Source organism: Larus michahellis, chromosome 13, assembly GCF_964199755.1.
Source record: "Larus michahellis chromosome 13, bLarMic1.1, whole genome shotgun sequence".
NCBI classification, from domain to species: Eukaryota; Metazoa; Chordata; class Aves; order Charadriiformes; family Laridae; genus Larus; species Larus michahellis.
Window position 1 is genome coordinate 1,992,750 of NC_133908.1, and position 16,209 is coordinate 2,008,958.

The window sequence follows — 16,209 nt, forward strand, 5'->3', positions numbered from 1 at the left end:
CCCCGTGCGCTGCGTTAATGGCACTTCCCACCGCGCATGCGCCCTGCCCCAACCACCCCCGCCGGACCTGCGCCTGCTGGTGGCGTGCTGACGTCACTTCCGGCGCGCGTGCGCAGCGCCTGGCGTGCGGCCGCCATTTCGTCGGTGGCGGTGACGGCCTTCTCCGGCCCTCGCTCGGCTCGGCTCGACTCGGCGGCGGCAGCAGCAGCGGCAGCGGCGGGGAAGCGCTCCCCGCCCGTCCCCAGGGAGCACCATGCCGGCCGGACCCGTGCAAGCCATGCCTCCGGCGCAGCCAGCGCCCCCCGCGGAGAGCAAACCGGTGCGGGCCGCGCTGAGGGGGGGAGGCCGCGCTGGGGGGGCGGGGAAGCAGGGCTCACTGGGGCTATTTCGGTCTCTGCCTTCTTACACTTCCCTCCCTGGTTCTCTTTGCTCTCGGACGTATTCCCCTCTGCAGGAGCCTCTTCCCGAAATGGGAATATCGCTCCAGCATAGCTGGAGCTGCTGCTCTGACCGCACCTTCAGCTTCACACACTTACGGGTGTAGGAAACTGGTCTGATTGACAGTCTTGGGTGATTTTGTGTAGCTGGCACAATTAGGAGGAAAACCGCGGTTCCCTCCAAAAAATCCCAATGACTCTTATGCACAGAAGTTCAGAAGGCGACTCAGGACCACGGTTAAATAAAAACATCTCTCAAGCGTGGTGTTGCCTTATCCTTCGGTTCATCGAGATGATGTTGTTCAGAGGGAGCGGGAATGAGAACTAAAAATATTTATGATGCTCCTCAACACACTTTATTAAGATTGGATTTGACTTGAGAATGTTTTCTGCCTTGGAGCCCCCATGGATTTTGCAGAGCTAGTAGTGGTGCTGGTATTTTCAAATTTTCCTGACTGTCCCTGTTAAGATTATAAACATTTCCTGTAGACCGGTTCTCTTTTGTAACAGCTTTTCTTATCAAAGTTACGTGGTGAGGAAAGAGGAGCGACATCTTTAGTGTCGTGCAAAGAGCAGCGTCTGGCCTTACTGGAAGACAGAGCCATCTGCAGGGAGGGTTCCGGGACTTTAGTTTGGATCCTCTTATAATATCAGTGAGAAAAATGCCCTGCAGAGCTTTTCTCTACAAAACAGCTTTTGATGCAACCGCAGTGGGATTAAACGCTATGTTTTATTCAATGTGGAATTCCATTCAGATTCTCCCTTCTTGTAGTCCCACAGGCCTCGAGGAACGTTGATAGCTTCCCAACCTGTTGCGCAATGCAGAGTTATTTCTAGATGTGTTGTTACAGCCATTCCCCTATGCTGCCTCTTGGCTAGGTGTTTATAAACCTACTCGGACTCAAGGCCGAGATAGTAAAAATGCCGGGAGGACTTGTTTTGGTTCCCATGGAGGGACCTTCCTCGTTGCCTTGCTGTGCCCACCCCTGCAGCGAGTGCCCTTGACAAGGCGACAAACATTGTCTCCCACCCTGAGAAGCCATGGAATTCGTTTGTGGGATGGGTGATTCAGATTGTTAAACCAGATCTTTGTGTCAGGAAAAATTCAGTGAATTGCGAGCTGAGGAGGAGGGTAGACAGTCCCGTGTGCCATTTGGATTGCTGTTTGGAATACTTAATTCTTACATGGCATTCATTAAGCACAGAATTGCACAACAATTTGTTAAGGTGTGTTAGGACTGTTACTCCCAATGTAGATGAGGAAGTTGAGAAAGAAGTGAGATGAATTTTCCTATTCAACCACCTGAAAATAAACCTCGTCTGGGTTTGCATCCTGCCAGGCTGTTTTTCACCCCCTGATGCTGGTGTACAGTATGTTACTCAATATTATTTGAAGTTCCTTCTCTTTTTTTTCAGCTTTGATTTGGGCTGTTTGAATTTAGTATCTTGACTGATTGCAAACACCACAATGAAAGATGTCTTCCTGCGCCACCACCTCTTCACCTTTCGAATAGTTGCTATAGTTGTGAGGCAGCAGTACAGAGGACTGTATATATGTGTATATATTTATTTTTATTACAGCCAGAAGAGGAACCAAAAGAGGAAGCGGCACCAGCCAAGCCAGTGGTAGGAATTATTTATCCTCCTCCGGAGGTCAGGAATATTGTGGACAAGACTGCCAGCTTCGTAGCCAGGTAAATGACACTGGTGTCGTCTCATGTTTCTGGGCATTTTCACACTTCTCGTCTGCAGTGCTGATATCTATGCAGCTCCAGAAACTGAAGCAGGTCACAGCGCGTGACTTTACATGCAGGATTTTCAGGATTGAGTTTATACCAGTGAGACTGTGCAAAAGAAATCATGGTATTCTACTTCAGAGGTGTAAGACACACTTTGCTAGAAAAACTGTGGTAGTAAGTAAAATAAAGTCCTTGGCAAAACGTAAAGCGTGTACTGCAATAACCAGGTGACAGTTCCTGTTGTGAATGATCTGAAGGGGTAACAAAATTCCAGGTAGAAAGGGAGCCTTGTTAGAGGTGCTCCATCGAGTGATGAAGCTAAGAGGAGTCATGTCTGTGTTTTAGTCTGTAGGCACGTGGTAGGTGATGAACTTCCCAGCGCAAGGGTGCTGGCTTGCTTGTTAGGCCCTGAGGGTAAATCCCATCCCTGTTTGTGCACAGCTTGGTGAGCCACACCAGCGGCTGGGATGTGTGTTCCTCCAAGCCTCCGACCTCTCTCTCTCTCCCTTGCCAGCCAGAGGGAGAGAAGTGCGTTCCTCCAGAGAGCAGTCTGAGCCTCTCTTAGCATAGATGAGCTGCCCGTGATGTGTATGGGATTTTTTTCCCCTCTTGACTGTAGCAGATTGATTAGCGTGAGTACAAATGTCAAATTTAGGGCAGGAGTCTAAAAGTTGAATAAATTTTACTCATTTGGACTTCCTCCATTTTCCTAATGTCATCATTCTGCAAGTGTAAGCTGCTAGTGCTGCATAGGCCATCTTTCTCTGTCGTTTTTTTAATGCTTAAGTATTTCTGGCTGTCTTATCTCTACGTGAGGTCTCAGGGGACCGAATCCTCGTCTTCCTGCAGCGTACAAGTAGCACAGAAGGTAAATACCCCTCAGCTGGCCGTGCAAATTCTTCACCTTCATGGCATCCAGATAGGCTGAACGCTATGTGCTTTCACCTCACTAAAACAGGGATGGTTGTTGCCGTGAGTTTAAGACAATTGCTAAATGCTGGTCTAGTCAAAGACACTTATTGTGTAACTGATCTCTAAAACGCTGCCAAGGAGCGGTGGCTTTCTTTGAGGATAAGGAAGGGGCTGTGTTTATCCTTTGGCATTGTAGAGACCTCCTTTTGGAAGAGGTGGAGTGTCCAAACAAGACTTGGAGGCATCCAGAGAATACGACGAGAAACATCCTACGGCAGCTTTAACTTTCTCAAACTACCCTGAAATAAATGGTTGTGCACTTTGCGTGAGAGGAATGGATGTTACCTGAGCTAAAACTTAGGGCTCTCTTAAATGCTCGGTGTGGTCAATCCCTGCCCAGGCTGATGGTTGCCTGTTTTTTTCCCTATATAAACTTTCTGGAAAAAAGCTTAAAAGCTTGTTAATAGAGCAAATAGAATTGGGCTAGTAAGTAACTTGTAAACTTCATCCAATAAGTTGTCTAATCCAGCGAATCATCTTGTGTTTGCATGTAGCCAAATGAAATTGTGAAATGCTTGTGAGCGTGAGTTTTTAACTGTCTTAAATACTCAGTGGGAAGCGTTACAGACTAAATTAGGACAAATGCCTTTAACTTGTCTGGGTACAGCTGGCTGCTGCCTTGGGTGTGAGTTACTTAGAGAGAGGTAAATTCCTTCCACGTGGGAGAGAAAATTTTCTTCTGAGGAGCTGATGCATCAACACATATTACTGTGAAAGAAACAGACATTTACACTTGACTTGATGCCTCGTCATCTAAAGAATTTATCTTTTCCTTCCCCAGAAATGGTCCAGAATTTGAAGCTCGAATTCGTCAGAATGAAATAAATAACCCTAAGTTCAATTTCTTGAATCCCAACGATCCTTACCATGCGTACTACCGGCACAAAGTCAGCGAGTTCAAAGAGGGTAAAGCACAGGAGCCCTCGGCTGCTATTCCCAAGGTCATGCAACAGCAGCAAAGTGCTCAGCAGCAGCTTCCGCAGAAGGTAAGTGTTCCTTTTCCCTCTGCCCGAAAACTTGGCTTCTAACTGGTTGTGTCACATCCTGATGTTAAGCAGGAGGTCTGAAAGACAAGGCAAATGAAGGAGTTACACGTTTGCAAAAAAGGCAGCACTGAGAGGCTTGGAGTTTAGCGTCTGGGACTTTGTTTTGATGCAGATGTGCATCCCTCAGTTGCTGGTAACTCAAAAGTTGTGCGTGGAAGAGTCAATATATTGTTCTATTTGATCTGGTTCAATTATGTTTGATTGTGCATTGACTGATACGGTGCTTATGCTAGTGATGGCTCGGACCGTATCAGCTTAGGGCTCTAAAGATTGCTGCAAGCCTTTAGAATCCCTTGGAGTTCAGTTTGGGCTTGTTGCACTGTTTTGTAGAAACACTTCCTTTTTTTCTGCCGGAAGGATCAACTTCCCCTTAAAATGTGGAGTACAAAATGTTGCTAATCTTGTTTAGTTGTGCCTTATATACGTACTGGATGGAAAAAGGGCACTGACTGAATTGGAGTCTTTTACATGCTTTGCACGGCCAACGGTCGTGCTGTGCGGTATTGACTATCCTGGAGGATTATACCAAAGTCCTGATAGATTCCAGTTTTGTTAGCTGTTGGAGCAACAATTTTTTTTATAGTAGGCCTAAATACAGATGTCCAGATATACCCTGTGGTATTATTTTTTCTCATCCTCGCAGCTGCCAAGATATCTAGACTGATGCTGTTTTCCCGCAGCAGCTGAAGGAAAAAAGGACTCTCCCAAGTGTTTGGTAACAATTTCTTTTTTTGGTCACTGAGCCATCTCCGTTCTGCTCCACAGGTGCAGGCCCAGGTGATCCAGGAGACAGTGGTTCCAAAAGAGCCACCTCCGGAGTTTGAGTTCATTGCGGATCCTCCCTCAATCTCGGCCTTTGACTTGGATGTGGTGAAGCTCACGGCGCAGTTCGTGGCTCGGAACGGGCGGCAGTTCTTGACTCAGCTGATGCAGAAAGAGCAGAGGAACTACCAGTTTGACTTCCTTCGCCCCCAGCACAGTCTCTTCAACTACTTCACTAAGCTGGTTGAGCAGTACACGAAGGTACTTTACGTCTCAAGTATTGATTTTTTTGAAGACAACTGAAACCCTGCAAAACTGCCAGACTAGAAATACGCGCAGGTCCACGAGTCCGTCCTTTAAATCTCCCTCTTTAAGTAAAGCGGATATCTCATACATTGTTGGCAATGTGCAGCACTGAACACTGTGGGCTGTTACGTAAATGTACCAGGCAGCATTGTAATACAAGCAAAAGTTGTGGGTTTTTTTTTTTAAATACGGAGGGTAGTTGGAAGGTGAAGAGTGAATATTTTTAAAACGCAAGTATGAGCAATAAGCGATAAAAGGGTTGCAATAGAATACATGGATCGTAGCCCCTGGGGTCTGCTGATATTTTTATCAGTGTGGAAAGAGAACAATTGCTTTTAAGAGGTCTTTGGCAAAAAAAAGTGTCACCAACTCTCATGCGAAATGTGTTTCAGATCTTGATCCCACCGAAAGGCTTGCTCCTCAAACTCAAGAAAGAGGCCGAAAATCCCAAGGAAGTCCTAGATCAGGTATTACATGAAAAACTTGCAAAATTGCCGAAGCATTTCAGTTATGTTTTGAATTTTTTCTCTTTACGTGTTTCTGACTTGCTGACAGCAAATACCAGTATACAGAGAATAAAATGGATGTGTCCCCTGGAGTCACTTGAATACAGGGTACCCACACTCGCCTTTAAACCACCAGCTGGTGTTTATATTGGGACAGTTTGCGTGTGGCAGCGGAGAGGCGTAGATACCGCACAATACGCTTTCCAAGCGCTTTGCAAAGTAGAGTGTTTCCCTCTCAGACAACTTTTCTGTGACATCTCAGTCACTTACAGTCCTTCCGGGATGTTCTTTATCACTTTGACTCCTGGTTGTCACAAAGACTGCCTTTGCTATGGAAAGGTGACGTTACGCATTACAAGGCTCTAAAAAGTGTCCGTGAATTCTTTGCTGGCTGTGAATCTTCAGAGTTGTGACATACGCGGATGGCTTGGTCTTGGCTCAAGAAGTCTGCAGGTCCAGCTTTAGAGCACCAGTTTACAAAGCCGGTGCAGTACATTACTCAACGTTACTTCGTTTTGAAGTAGTAAAGTCAATCAGTTTGTAAATGAAATACAAATATTTCTTTGTCATGCCAGGCCTCTGAAGTAGATCTTGTGTAACTGCCCTGAAAGGGCTGGTAGGGTGAACTTCCAGACGCTGTAGAGATGGCTCTGGTGTGTTTCTTGACTGACATTTGGTGCTTGCTTCACGTCTGCTTGTGCAGGTGTATTACAGAGTGGAGTGGGCAAAGTTCCAGGAGCGAGAGAGAAAGAAGGAAGAGGAGGAGAAGGAAAAGGAGCGTGTTGCTTACGCCCAGATTGATTGGCATGACTTTGTGGTCGTGGAAACAGTTGACTTTCAGCCCAATGAGCAAGGTACTGAAGTTAAGCCTTGTAACCTCTATGAAACTCTGTTCCCTTTGAGTAGAGACTGTGTCCTCAAATGCCATTTTTGACAGACCCTGGGTTTTACAGCTGCATATCCTTCAAAGATGAAGGAGAAAGCCTCCCAGTGACAGTGTGCAGGGCTGCTTTTTTTCTGGAGTTAGTAATGTTCTCCTTGCACAAAGTCCGTGACTGCACTAGCATCCACATTTCCACTTCTGCCAGAGCAGCAGAACTTGTCCCACTTTCTAGTGGTGCTTTCATCCGTAACTACCTTCATCTTCAGGTGTCATGCTGGTGTTGGTCTGTATAGATTCCATCCATTCCCTTTTATATACCTTGGCTCCCAGAGATTTTGATGCCGCTGCTTTGTAAAGAAACTGCTTTTCAGTCAAGAAACTGATATTTCTGTTTGTGCACTGAACAACAAAATGGGATAGAGATACAGAAGCTCTCTTTTCTGCGTTGCAGGGAATTTCCCTCCTCCTACCACTCCAGAAGAGTTGGGAGCTCGAATCCTGATCCAGGAGCGTTATGAGAAGTTTGGGGAGAGTGAGGAGGTAGAGATGGAGGTGGAGTCAGACGAGGAAGATGAAAAGCAAGAGAAGACAGATGAGCCCCCAGCCCAGCTGGATCAAGACACACAAGTGCAGGATATGGATGAGGTAATAAGCCAATACAATCAGCGTTGCTTTTGTCCTGTAAAGTTTGTGTGGTTTGTAATGCTCTTCATTTTCACTGTAAGAAGTTCCTCAGTTGCTTGAGGAAATGAGATTTCCTTCTGATGGAATTTCAAAACAACCGCTTTCTTCTGGAATATGGTATTTTTAGTGTTCTCCATGACGATACAATTTCCAAGAGAGAAATCCAGGAATTTTGTCACCTAATGGTGTGGATTTTATATTCCTCTGATCAAGCCTTTTGGACTTTCCTCTGCACAGAGTCATGAACGCTGTAAAAGATGACTCATTTTAGACTCTACCTCTACCCGCTGTATGTAAGCTATTGTTCTGATAACGAGGAACAAGAGCATGGTTAACCATAAGCCCCTGCTTGCGGTGCTGTGGTAATGTGGAAGCTGAGGAGTACTTGCTTCCTCTTCTGGGTCCGCTGAACTTCTGAATCGTAATCATCCAGAGGAACCACTGTATTATACATGTCCAGAGGCAAAGTAGCTCTGTTGCTTTGAAGCTGCGTAATCAGTTCTTCCAGCGCTGCATAGGACTCTTATGCCTTTCTCAAATCTTACGTGTGGGTATTTGACTACAGGAATTTGGCTATGATTATTGTATTATTTAATATCTTTTTTTAATAAGGGCTCAGATGATGAAGATGAAGGTCAGAAGGTTCCTCCTCCTCCAGAAACCCCAATGCCACCACCTCTTCCTCCCACACCAGATCAGGTCATTGTGCGGAAAGATTACGATCCCAAAGGTAAATCAAGCTGGTGAAGAAAATCTTTATTTCTTCCTGAATAATCACTAAGAGCATTTGTTTCTAGGCTGCATCCTCTGGTGTGTTTTTAACAAGTGTGGTTTTGTTTTTCTAGCCTCAAAACCATTACCACCCGCTCCAGCTCCAGATGAGTATCTTGTTTCCCCCATCACTGGAGAGAAAATTCCTGCCAGTAAAATGCAAGAACACATGCGAATTGGTCTCCTGGATCCTCGATGGCTGGAGCAGCGTGATCGATCCATCCGTGAAAAGCAGAGTGATGATGAGGTCTATGCGCCAGGTCAGCTCGCGTGTCCGACGTAGCTTGGAAAACCCAGTTGCTAGATGAGTTCTGTGAACTCCTGCATGCCCCCTCGCTCCCCCAGGTCGCACCGATAAGGACCATCTTAAATGTAGTTTTCTGTACGATGTCCTTAGTGTGCCGATTTTGTGGATACTCTTGTCATTAGTACATTGAAGCCTTTCTAGAAAGTTAAAGAGCTTTATCTGCTGCTGACCAGCCATCAGTTGCAGTCTCTTTTTAGAAAGAGCAGCACTCAGCCATTAGGTATAATACAGTTTAAAAGATCGTTAACAGGGGCTTCATCATGTTTGACTTTCGATTATATCACTTGAGATGAGAATTTCTCTTTTTGCTTGCAGGTTTGGATATCGAAAGCAGCTTGAAGCAGCTGGCAGAGCGCCGTACTGATATCTTTGGTGTAGAAGAGACTGCCATTGGTAAAAAGATTGGTGAAGAAGAAATCCAGAAACCGGAGGAAAAGGTAGAGTGGAAGCTGTGGTTGGTTGTTTTGTTGTTTTTTTTTTTTTTTTTTTTTATTAACAGGTTCCTGTGGTATTATGAATGCTCAGAGAGATGGGAGTCTTTTGAACTCTCTTCTAGCTGTCAAGCTGCTCTCTTGATTTATTTGCAGCTCGCATTGCATTCTGGACAGGCCGCCGTTATTATGATTTATTTTATTCTGTCAGGTGACCTGGGATGGCCACTCAGGCAGCATGGCCCGCACACAACAGGCTGCTCAGGCCAATATTACTCTCCAAGAGCAAATTGAAGCTATCCATAAGGCCAAGGGACTGGTGCCAGAAGATGACAGCAAGGAGAAGATCGGTCCCAGCAAACCCAATGAAATGCCCCAACCACCCCCTCCTTCCTCGGCATCAAATCCCCCAGCAAGCGCTCAGCCTATCACATCCGTGCCTCGTCCACCCACAGTGAGTGTTTGGGCTTCCAAAAGCAAATTACTGTGGCCGTAGTTAATTAGAAGGGAGTCCTGACGAAGGTCAAGGGTTATAGCAGCAGGGCGCTGGCCTAGAAGCAGATTTTGCATGAAGTTCATGGTTTTGAGAGTCATTTAGAAACATCAGAGGAACTCTATTGAACTTGCCGTTAAAAAGGGAAAATAAGATAAGTGGAGTTTTTTATCCTTAGAGGTATCAAAAAGACTTGGTCAGCTGGGCAGAGGAGGAACCTGGGCAGTGAGATCTTGGAGGAAGATATGGCTGACAAAGGAATGGGTGGGGGCCTTTTATTAGGTGTAAAAACGCGTGATGCAGAGCAAAAGTAGCTGCAGGTAAGAAACGTTCACAGGTGACTCACCCACCGCCCAGTGTTCCTGCCCCGGGGGTTCTGCTGCCTGGCTCTGAAATAACCTTTTTAAAGATTGCTAAATGCCTGGCGCTCTGATAGCCCAGTGGGGAGGGAAGGAAGAGCCCTCTAATCTGTTAATGAGGCTTCTGTGCCTGTTTACAGGCAGCTTGGGCTGGCCATACGGTGGGCTCGCCAAGGTTCCCAGCGAGTCTTTGGCCAGCAGAAGTCCGTGGTGTCTTTCCCTGGTTATTTTAATGAGGACTGGGAACAGCGCCGAGCATTGCCCCATGTACCTGCTGAGAAAAACTATCTTCTCTCTCCAGATGCCCCCTCCCGTTCGCGCCGCTGTTGTTTCTGCAGTTCCAGTCATGCCTCGTCCCCCGATGACTTCCGTGGTCCGTTTGCCTCCGGGATCCGTCATAGCCACCCCCATGCCACCAATTATCCATACCCCGCGCATCAACGTGGTCCCTATGCCGCCCTCTGCTCCCCCCATCATGAGCCCCCGCCCGCCTCCCATGATAGTACCGACAGGTCAGTAACTTCACTGTTTCTTGTTAATTGTCAGCTAATTCCTATATAATGTGCGCTTGAGCTTTGATTCTCTTTTCCTTCTGTGCCTCTGATAACGGTGTGTGATTGGGATTGCAGACCCTAAGTCCCATCGTTAAGAATTTTGGGGTGTTTGATACGGCTTAGAGTAGTGCTGTAAGTAGTGCTTTTGCGCTCGAGACTCCTGCAGTGTGAAAGACAGAGAATTCTGTCTCACCCATGTTACATCACCCCGGGAGCCTGCCCAGGTGAAGATTAAGAATCCACGCTGCTTTCCAAGAGGAACCAGAGCAAAGAGGAACTGCCAGCGCCTCACTGGGTGTTACAGCTTGTTACAGAAGTTGCTGTTGTGGGAGGAAAAACTGTTGTCTGGCCCCTTTTTTCATAGCGGCTTCATAGCATTTGCTGCTTCTAAGTTGAAAAGCACGATGTGAAAAACAATTCTTCCTTTTCTTTTTCTCTTTTTAAATCGAGGGGCTGGCACCGCCACATGCCAAACTGAGAGCGCTTTCTTTTTTTGCAAGATCTGCAGGAAGCTCTTGTGCCGCTTGTTGTCTTTTCCTGGACTGTTTCCCAATATGAAAGCCCTCCTAACGTTTGAAGTTTGCATGTTGCTGTTGGTTGTGTTAACTTCCTCCATGCATTGTGGCGTTTATTTTCAGCCTTTACTGGTCTGCTAAAAGAGTTTTTGTGTAAGGGAGTGTCTGCTGTATACTCGGTGCGTGACTGCAGGTTGTGTTGTGTCTCCCCATCCCGTTTCAGCGTTTGTTCCTGCGCCTCCCGTGGCTCCGGTTCCTTCCCCAGCACCCATGCCTCCTGTTCACCCCCCGCCACCCATGGAGGATGAGCCGGTCTCAAAGAAACTGAAGAGCGAAGACAGCCTGATTCCAGAGGAGGAGTTTCTGCGCAGGAACAAGGTACCCGTGGGGGCTGGCCGCTTGTTGAGAAGCGCCAGGGTCCTGACGCCGTTGGGCTGTCAGGCCTCCTCTGCCCGGTAATGCTGGCTCGCTGCCCAAAGGGGAGCTGATGGGCAGGAGAACTTTGCAAGGGGGTCACTCTCTCAGATGACTCAGACTCTTCCTACTCTCATTCCTGAGCTAACTGAACTGCTTTCTGTTTTACTGGGAAGAGCAATGCAGCGCTACACACTAGACTCGTAGTGAGGTAGGTTTGTAGTAATGTAAAGAAGAACTAATGCTGCTAATAAGCTTTTAAGCAGAGGACCGCTAAGCTGCAGAGGCAAGGAGATTTAATGTATCAGTGTCAGCGTGGTGGTGTGGTGATGTGGTATGTTCCGTAACAACCTGTGTACTAAGTGTTAGACTGAATTCCTTCCGGAGGAGTGCCGTCGTCATGGGTTGAGTTTTCAGTCCTTTAAGGCGGCTATGCGGTTTTCCTGGACATCCGCGCAGAGCTGTCTCCCGTCTGATGCTTCCTACGCTCATTCTGTAGTACTGTGAGTGCGTGTGGTGCTTGGTGAACGGCACGCAGAAGGAGGGACTAATGAGAGAAAGCTAGCTAAATGTTTTGTTTTGGTAGCGGTGAAGTAACTTTCTCAGCGTTGAGGCAAATACATCTCGGTGTGTTCACTGAGAAGTTGAGATACGTGGCTAGTTTTGGAAATAGATAATTTGTCTGCCGCGGTGTGTTTATAAATAATTTGTCTCCACTCTCTTATCGTAGTCCTGAGTCTCCTTGCCTGTAAGAGACGTTATCTTTGTTTCCTCTAGGGTCCGGTCACGGTCAAAGTCCAAGTTCCCAACATGCAGGACAAGACGGAATGGAAGCTGAACGGCCAAGTGTTGGTGTTCACCCTGCCACTCTCAGACCAGGCACGTAGCTTATTAACCTGCCCTCTACCCCTTCTTGTTTTGCTGCCGAGTTCCTTTGCTTTGTGAATAACAGTTTACCTGCGTGGCAGGAGCTGTAAAACTGCATGTCCCCCACGCTGCGGCCTCTTGCCCGGCGGGGTTGGGTGGCTGGGGGAGCAGTGCTGCCCATCCCTACAGCGGAGGAAAAAAAAACCCTGAGCGAGCTCTTTGGTTCTCCCTAGGTGTCTGTTATAAAGGTTAAGATCCACGAGGCCACGGGGATGCCAGCTGGGAAACAGAAGCTGCAGTACGAGGTGGGTATAAGCCCTTCAGATCCTTTTTGTTGCTTCAGTGCTTTCTCACACCCAAACTGCCGTTTTCCAAGGAGAAGTTGTGAGGTACCTGCTGAGATACTGGGAGGAGCAGGGGGAACGTTTTTCCTGTCTGTAGGGCACACTTGGGTACAGAACTGCACGCCGTTACAGCAGGGCAGGCCTTTAATAGGCGGCATCAGTGGATCTTCACATTGTTGCTGCTGCAGATGAGTCCTCTAAGCTTGACGCCTTTCTCTGAAATCAGACTATTATTTTACGAGCGGGTTTTGACGTCTAAACGCAGCAGTGTGCTCCTGCTGATGTGTTTATGTGTGCTCTGGAAGGTGGGTACCTTGAATCCCTGGCAGCTCTGAAAAGACTTGCTTCAAAACACAGAAGAGAAGAGATCTCTCACACTCTCTCTCTCTCTCTTCCTCGCGAGACCGGAGCTGTCAGAAAGGCACCGTTCCTTTTTAATAACTTGTTTCCAGTCATGCATGTGCACAGGCACAACCTGCTGCCTAAGCAGTGGACTTTGCGCGCTTACCTCCTCGGAGTTCTTCTGTGGGCAGATAATGTGTTAACCCTTAGCGAGAAAGGAAGCTTAACTGATTATTTTTTTCTTTTTAAGGGAAAAAAAATTACCCAGCTCCTCCAGTGCCCACCTTCTGGGAGGCGGGGATCTCTCCGGGGTTTTTCAATGCCAGCAGCATTCTGTCGCTCCCCTGTTCTGCGAGCAGGGCCAGAAGGGCTCCGTCTGATGGGGTCTGTGGGAAGGGAGCATTCAGATTTCTGCTCTGACTGTCGGGTTTTTTAATTTTTCCCCTTCCCTCAGGGCATCTTCATCAAGGACTCGAACTCCCTGGCTTATTACAACATGACAAGCGGCTCCCTGATTCACCTGGCGCTCAAAGAAAGAGGAGGCAGAAAGAAGTAGGAGCCGGGGAGCCCCCAGGCACGACGTGGCTGCGTTGCCGCTTGTGTGACCCCAACCCTTCGAATCCTCCAACCATTTTAGGGGCTACTGCCACTGCCTGCCAGCTCCGGTTTGATGAGGGAGACTCCGCACCCCGTGTTTGGGTGGCTGGTGGGAGCGGGGCGGGGGGAAGTTGGTAGAGCCCTGCAGTGTGTAAATGTAGTGTGCTAGTACGTAACCGCAGCAGCCTGGTAGCGATCGATGCTTTGCTCGAGTGCTGGCTCTCTCTCCAGTTCCCTCGGGAAGCGACACCGAGGTCGTGCCCAGTTTAGTCTAGAGCCATCTATGAGGGATTTACACTGACCAAGAACATCGTCTGGCTACAGCGCTTGCTGCTTCATTTAACCTTTTTTTCTAATTGAAAACTTCTCCCTTCTTGACACGCTGATTAAGCCCTTTGCTCTTTCTCCGTCCCTGGTCTATCCACAAGAGCCTCTTCGCGCTGACCCTGACGTGGAAATTTGTCCTTCCCCGGCATGAGCGTTACGCGGCTGTTCCCTGTGATAAAGGAGGTGTGGGTCTCTGCGCTGAACAGCTTCGTGCTGCTTCTGTACAGCCTGAGATTTGTTAAATAAACATGCAGCTCCGTGCGGGATTCTGTCTGCCGCGGCTCCCCTTCCTTGGGTTTTAGTGTCGTCGTTTTGGGTTTTTTTGTTTTGTTTTTTTAGATGGAGATGTACGTGGTTTCAGAGCACTCGGATGGGTGGCAGGGAGATACAGCGGGGTTTTGTGATTAAGCCTTTTACTGTAGGAAATCCTTTTCTTTTCTAGGAAAGGCTGCAAGAAAAGGGTTTTGTTAAAATTTCCCTAGTGCTGTGCAGTTACTCCTGAAGATAAAGCATTTATGTATGAATGTTTACGGCGGGGGCGGGGGGGGGAGAAAGACTACTTTGAATTCGGTGAGAGTTTTATTGGGAAAAACGTGTCTTGCACTGTATATCGCGCGGCTGGCTTCTCCTGGTTCTGGAGAGCGTATGGGTCGGGAAATCAGATTATTCCTGCGTTGTGGTTTGATGGAAACGTAACCCAGAGCAGAGTCTCAGGCGCCAGAGAGCGATTTAGGCGCTGAGGAAGAGGCGGGTGTCTGTGATTTGGGTCTCTGCTCTGCTCTTTCGGGGCAACCCAAAGCCCTGGGTTTATTAATACCATTTATTATTTTATTTTTTTTTTTAGCGGTGGTCAGGCATTACAGGAACATCCTGTTTACGGAGAGAGGGATGGAGCGGGAGGGAAGAGCAGGCCTCCTCCCGCCTCCCTTGTGGCGGAGGAAGCCTTGCTGCTGCAGTGAAGGTGGCTGGCGCTGGCCCAGCCCAGGTGGCCAGCGGTGACCAGCTGCTGCCTCTGCCAGATGCACACGTGTCCCTCAAAGGCAGCCCGCTCCCGTCCTTGCTGTGGCGTGGGCAGGGGGTTTGGGACCCGCAGGAAGGTACGATAACGACATGTCCCTTTTGCTTTTAAAAACTAGAGGATTGGTACAACGGGATCTCGCTGGAGATGTCCCTGCTCCTGGCTGGCAGGGGGGTGGCACTAGGTGACCTTTAACGGTCCCTTCCCACCCAAACCCGTCTGTGATTCTACAGCCTTGGAGAAAACAAAACCGGGCAGTGAGTGGTGGTTTCCAGAGCCAATTTTTAAAAAAAAAAAAAAAAAAAGCTCTGAAATAGAGAAGTCCTGTTTTTGCATCCGGTGCGGGGCTGGGCTTAAGGTCAGCCAGCTGTTCTCCTCCAGCTGTGCTCAGCGGGGGGAGCACCCCTGTCCCGGTCCCACCAGTGTCCCTTCAATCCCTGGCCGAGCCCTGGGTGCCGTTTCCAGCCGGGCAGGGCTGAGGTCCGGGTGTTCCCCCAGGAAACCCCTCTAGAAACAGCCTGTGGGGGGGAGCCTCGCCAGCCCCTTTCCATCTAAATATCGGGGATGACTCTTGTACCTTGTGTATCCCGCACAAAACAGCCGCTATCCCGGCTTTCCCCTGCAGCCGGGGGGACCCGCAGGGCTGGGGCGGCCGTAAAAATCTGGAAATGGGTTGAGTTTTTGCTGAATTGGAGTGAGTTTTGGGTCCTTGGGTACCTGGCAGCTGACCCGGGCGGGAGGGGATGGGGAGCGGGCGGAGGTTGGATGGAGCCCAGCGGGATTCACCCCGGACAGGTCCCGGCGGGTCCCGGAGCTGGCGCTGTCACCCAGCGCCTCGTCCATCCTTCTGCGCTTTGTTTTTATGAGAGCGGGACCAGTTGGACCAGTCTGGGCTGACAGCTGGGCAGGGACCGGGTGACACGGAGTGTTCGGGGACCCAGGATCCCGGGGCTGGGGCTAGTTTGGGGTGCACTGTGCTTGCCAAGGGACAAGGTGCGTGCCCTTGGCTACCGAGTGTCCCCCAGGGGCAAACGGGTCCTCCTGCTGCCCCCTCCCAGTGTGTGCCCAACTCAGCCCCAGCCCTGCCCTCTCATAGTGCCAGTATGCGTGCATCCAGCCCCTCTGGAGTCCCACTGCTGTCCCAGTACAACCCCAGTGCCCTCTCAGGGCTGTCCCAGTGCCATCCCAGTACAGACTCAGTGCCATCTCAGAGCTTTCCCAGTGCCATCCCAGTACAGACTCAGTGCCGTCTCAGGGTTGTCCCAGTACAGTCTCAGGGCTGTCCCAGTGCCATCCCAGTACAGACTCGGTGCCGTCTCAGGGTTGTCCCAGTACAGTCTCAGAGCTGTCCCAGTGCCATCCCAGTACAGACTCAGTGCCGTCTCAGGGTTGTCCCAGTGCAGCCCCAATGCCATCCCAGTACAAACTCAGTGCCATTTCAGGGCGTCCCAGTACAGTCTTAGGCTGTCCCAGTGCCATCCCAGTATGGTCCCCGGGCCGTCCCAGTCCAGTCTCAGGCTGTCCCGGTGCGGTCC

The 16,209-nt window shown here is 49.0% G+C and overlaps 1 protein-coding gene across 1 annotated transcript; it reads left to right on the forward strand.

Moving 5' to 3' along the window:
* The first annotated feature begins 69 nt into the window (after nt 1–69).
* On the forward strand, nt 70–13,922 carry SF3A1 (splicing factor 3a subunit 1). The gene is made up of 16 exons (XM_074606294.1): nt 70–319; nt 2,019–2,131; nt 3,930–4,134; nt 4,960–5,217; nt 5,655–5,729; nt 6,472–6,622; nt 7,103–7,296; nt 7,948–8,065; nt 8,181–8,366; nt 8,729–8,850; nt 9,056–9,298; nt 9,998–10,208; nt 10,989–11,143; nt 11,957–12,058; nt 12,280–12,351; nt 13,187–13,922. The coding sequence occupies exons 1-16, from the start codon at nt 254–256 to the stop codon at nt 13,286–13,288; spliced, it is 2,373 nt and encodes a 790-aa protein (XP_074462395.1). The 5' UTR covers nt 70–253; the 3' UTR covers nt 13,289–13,922.
* Nucleotides 13,923–16,209: the final 2,287 nt, after the last annotated feature.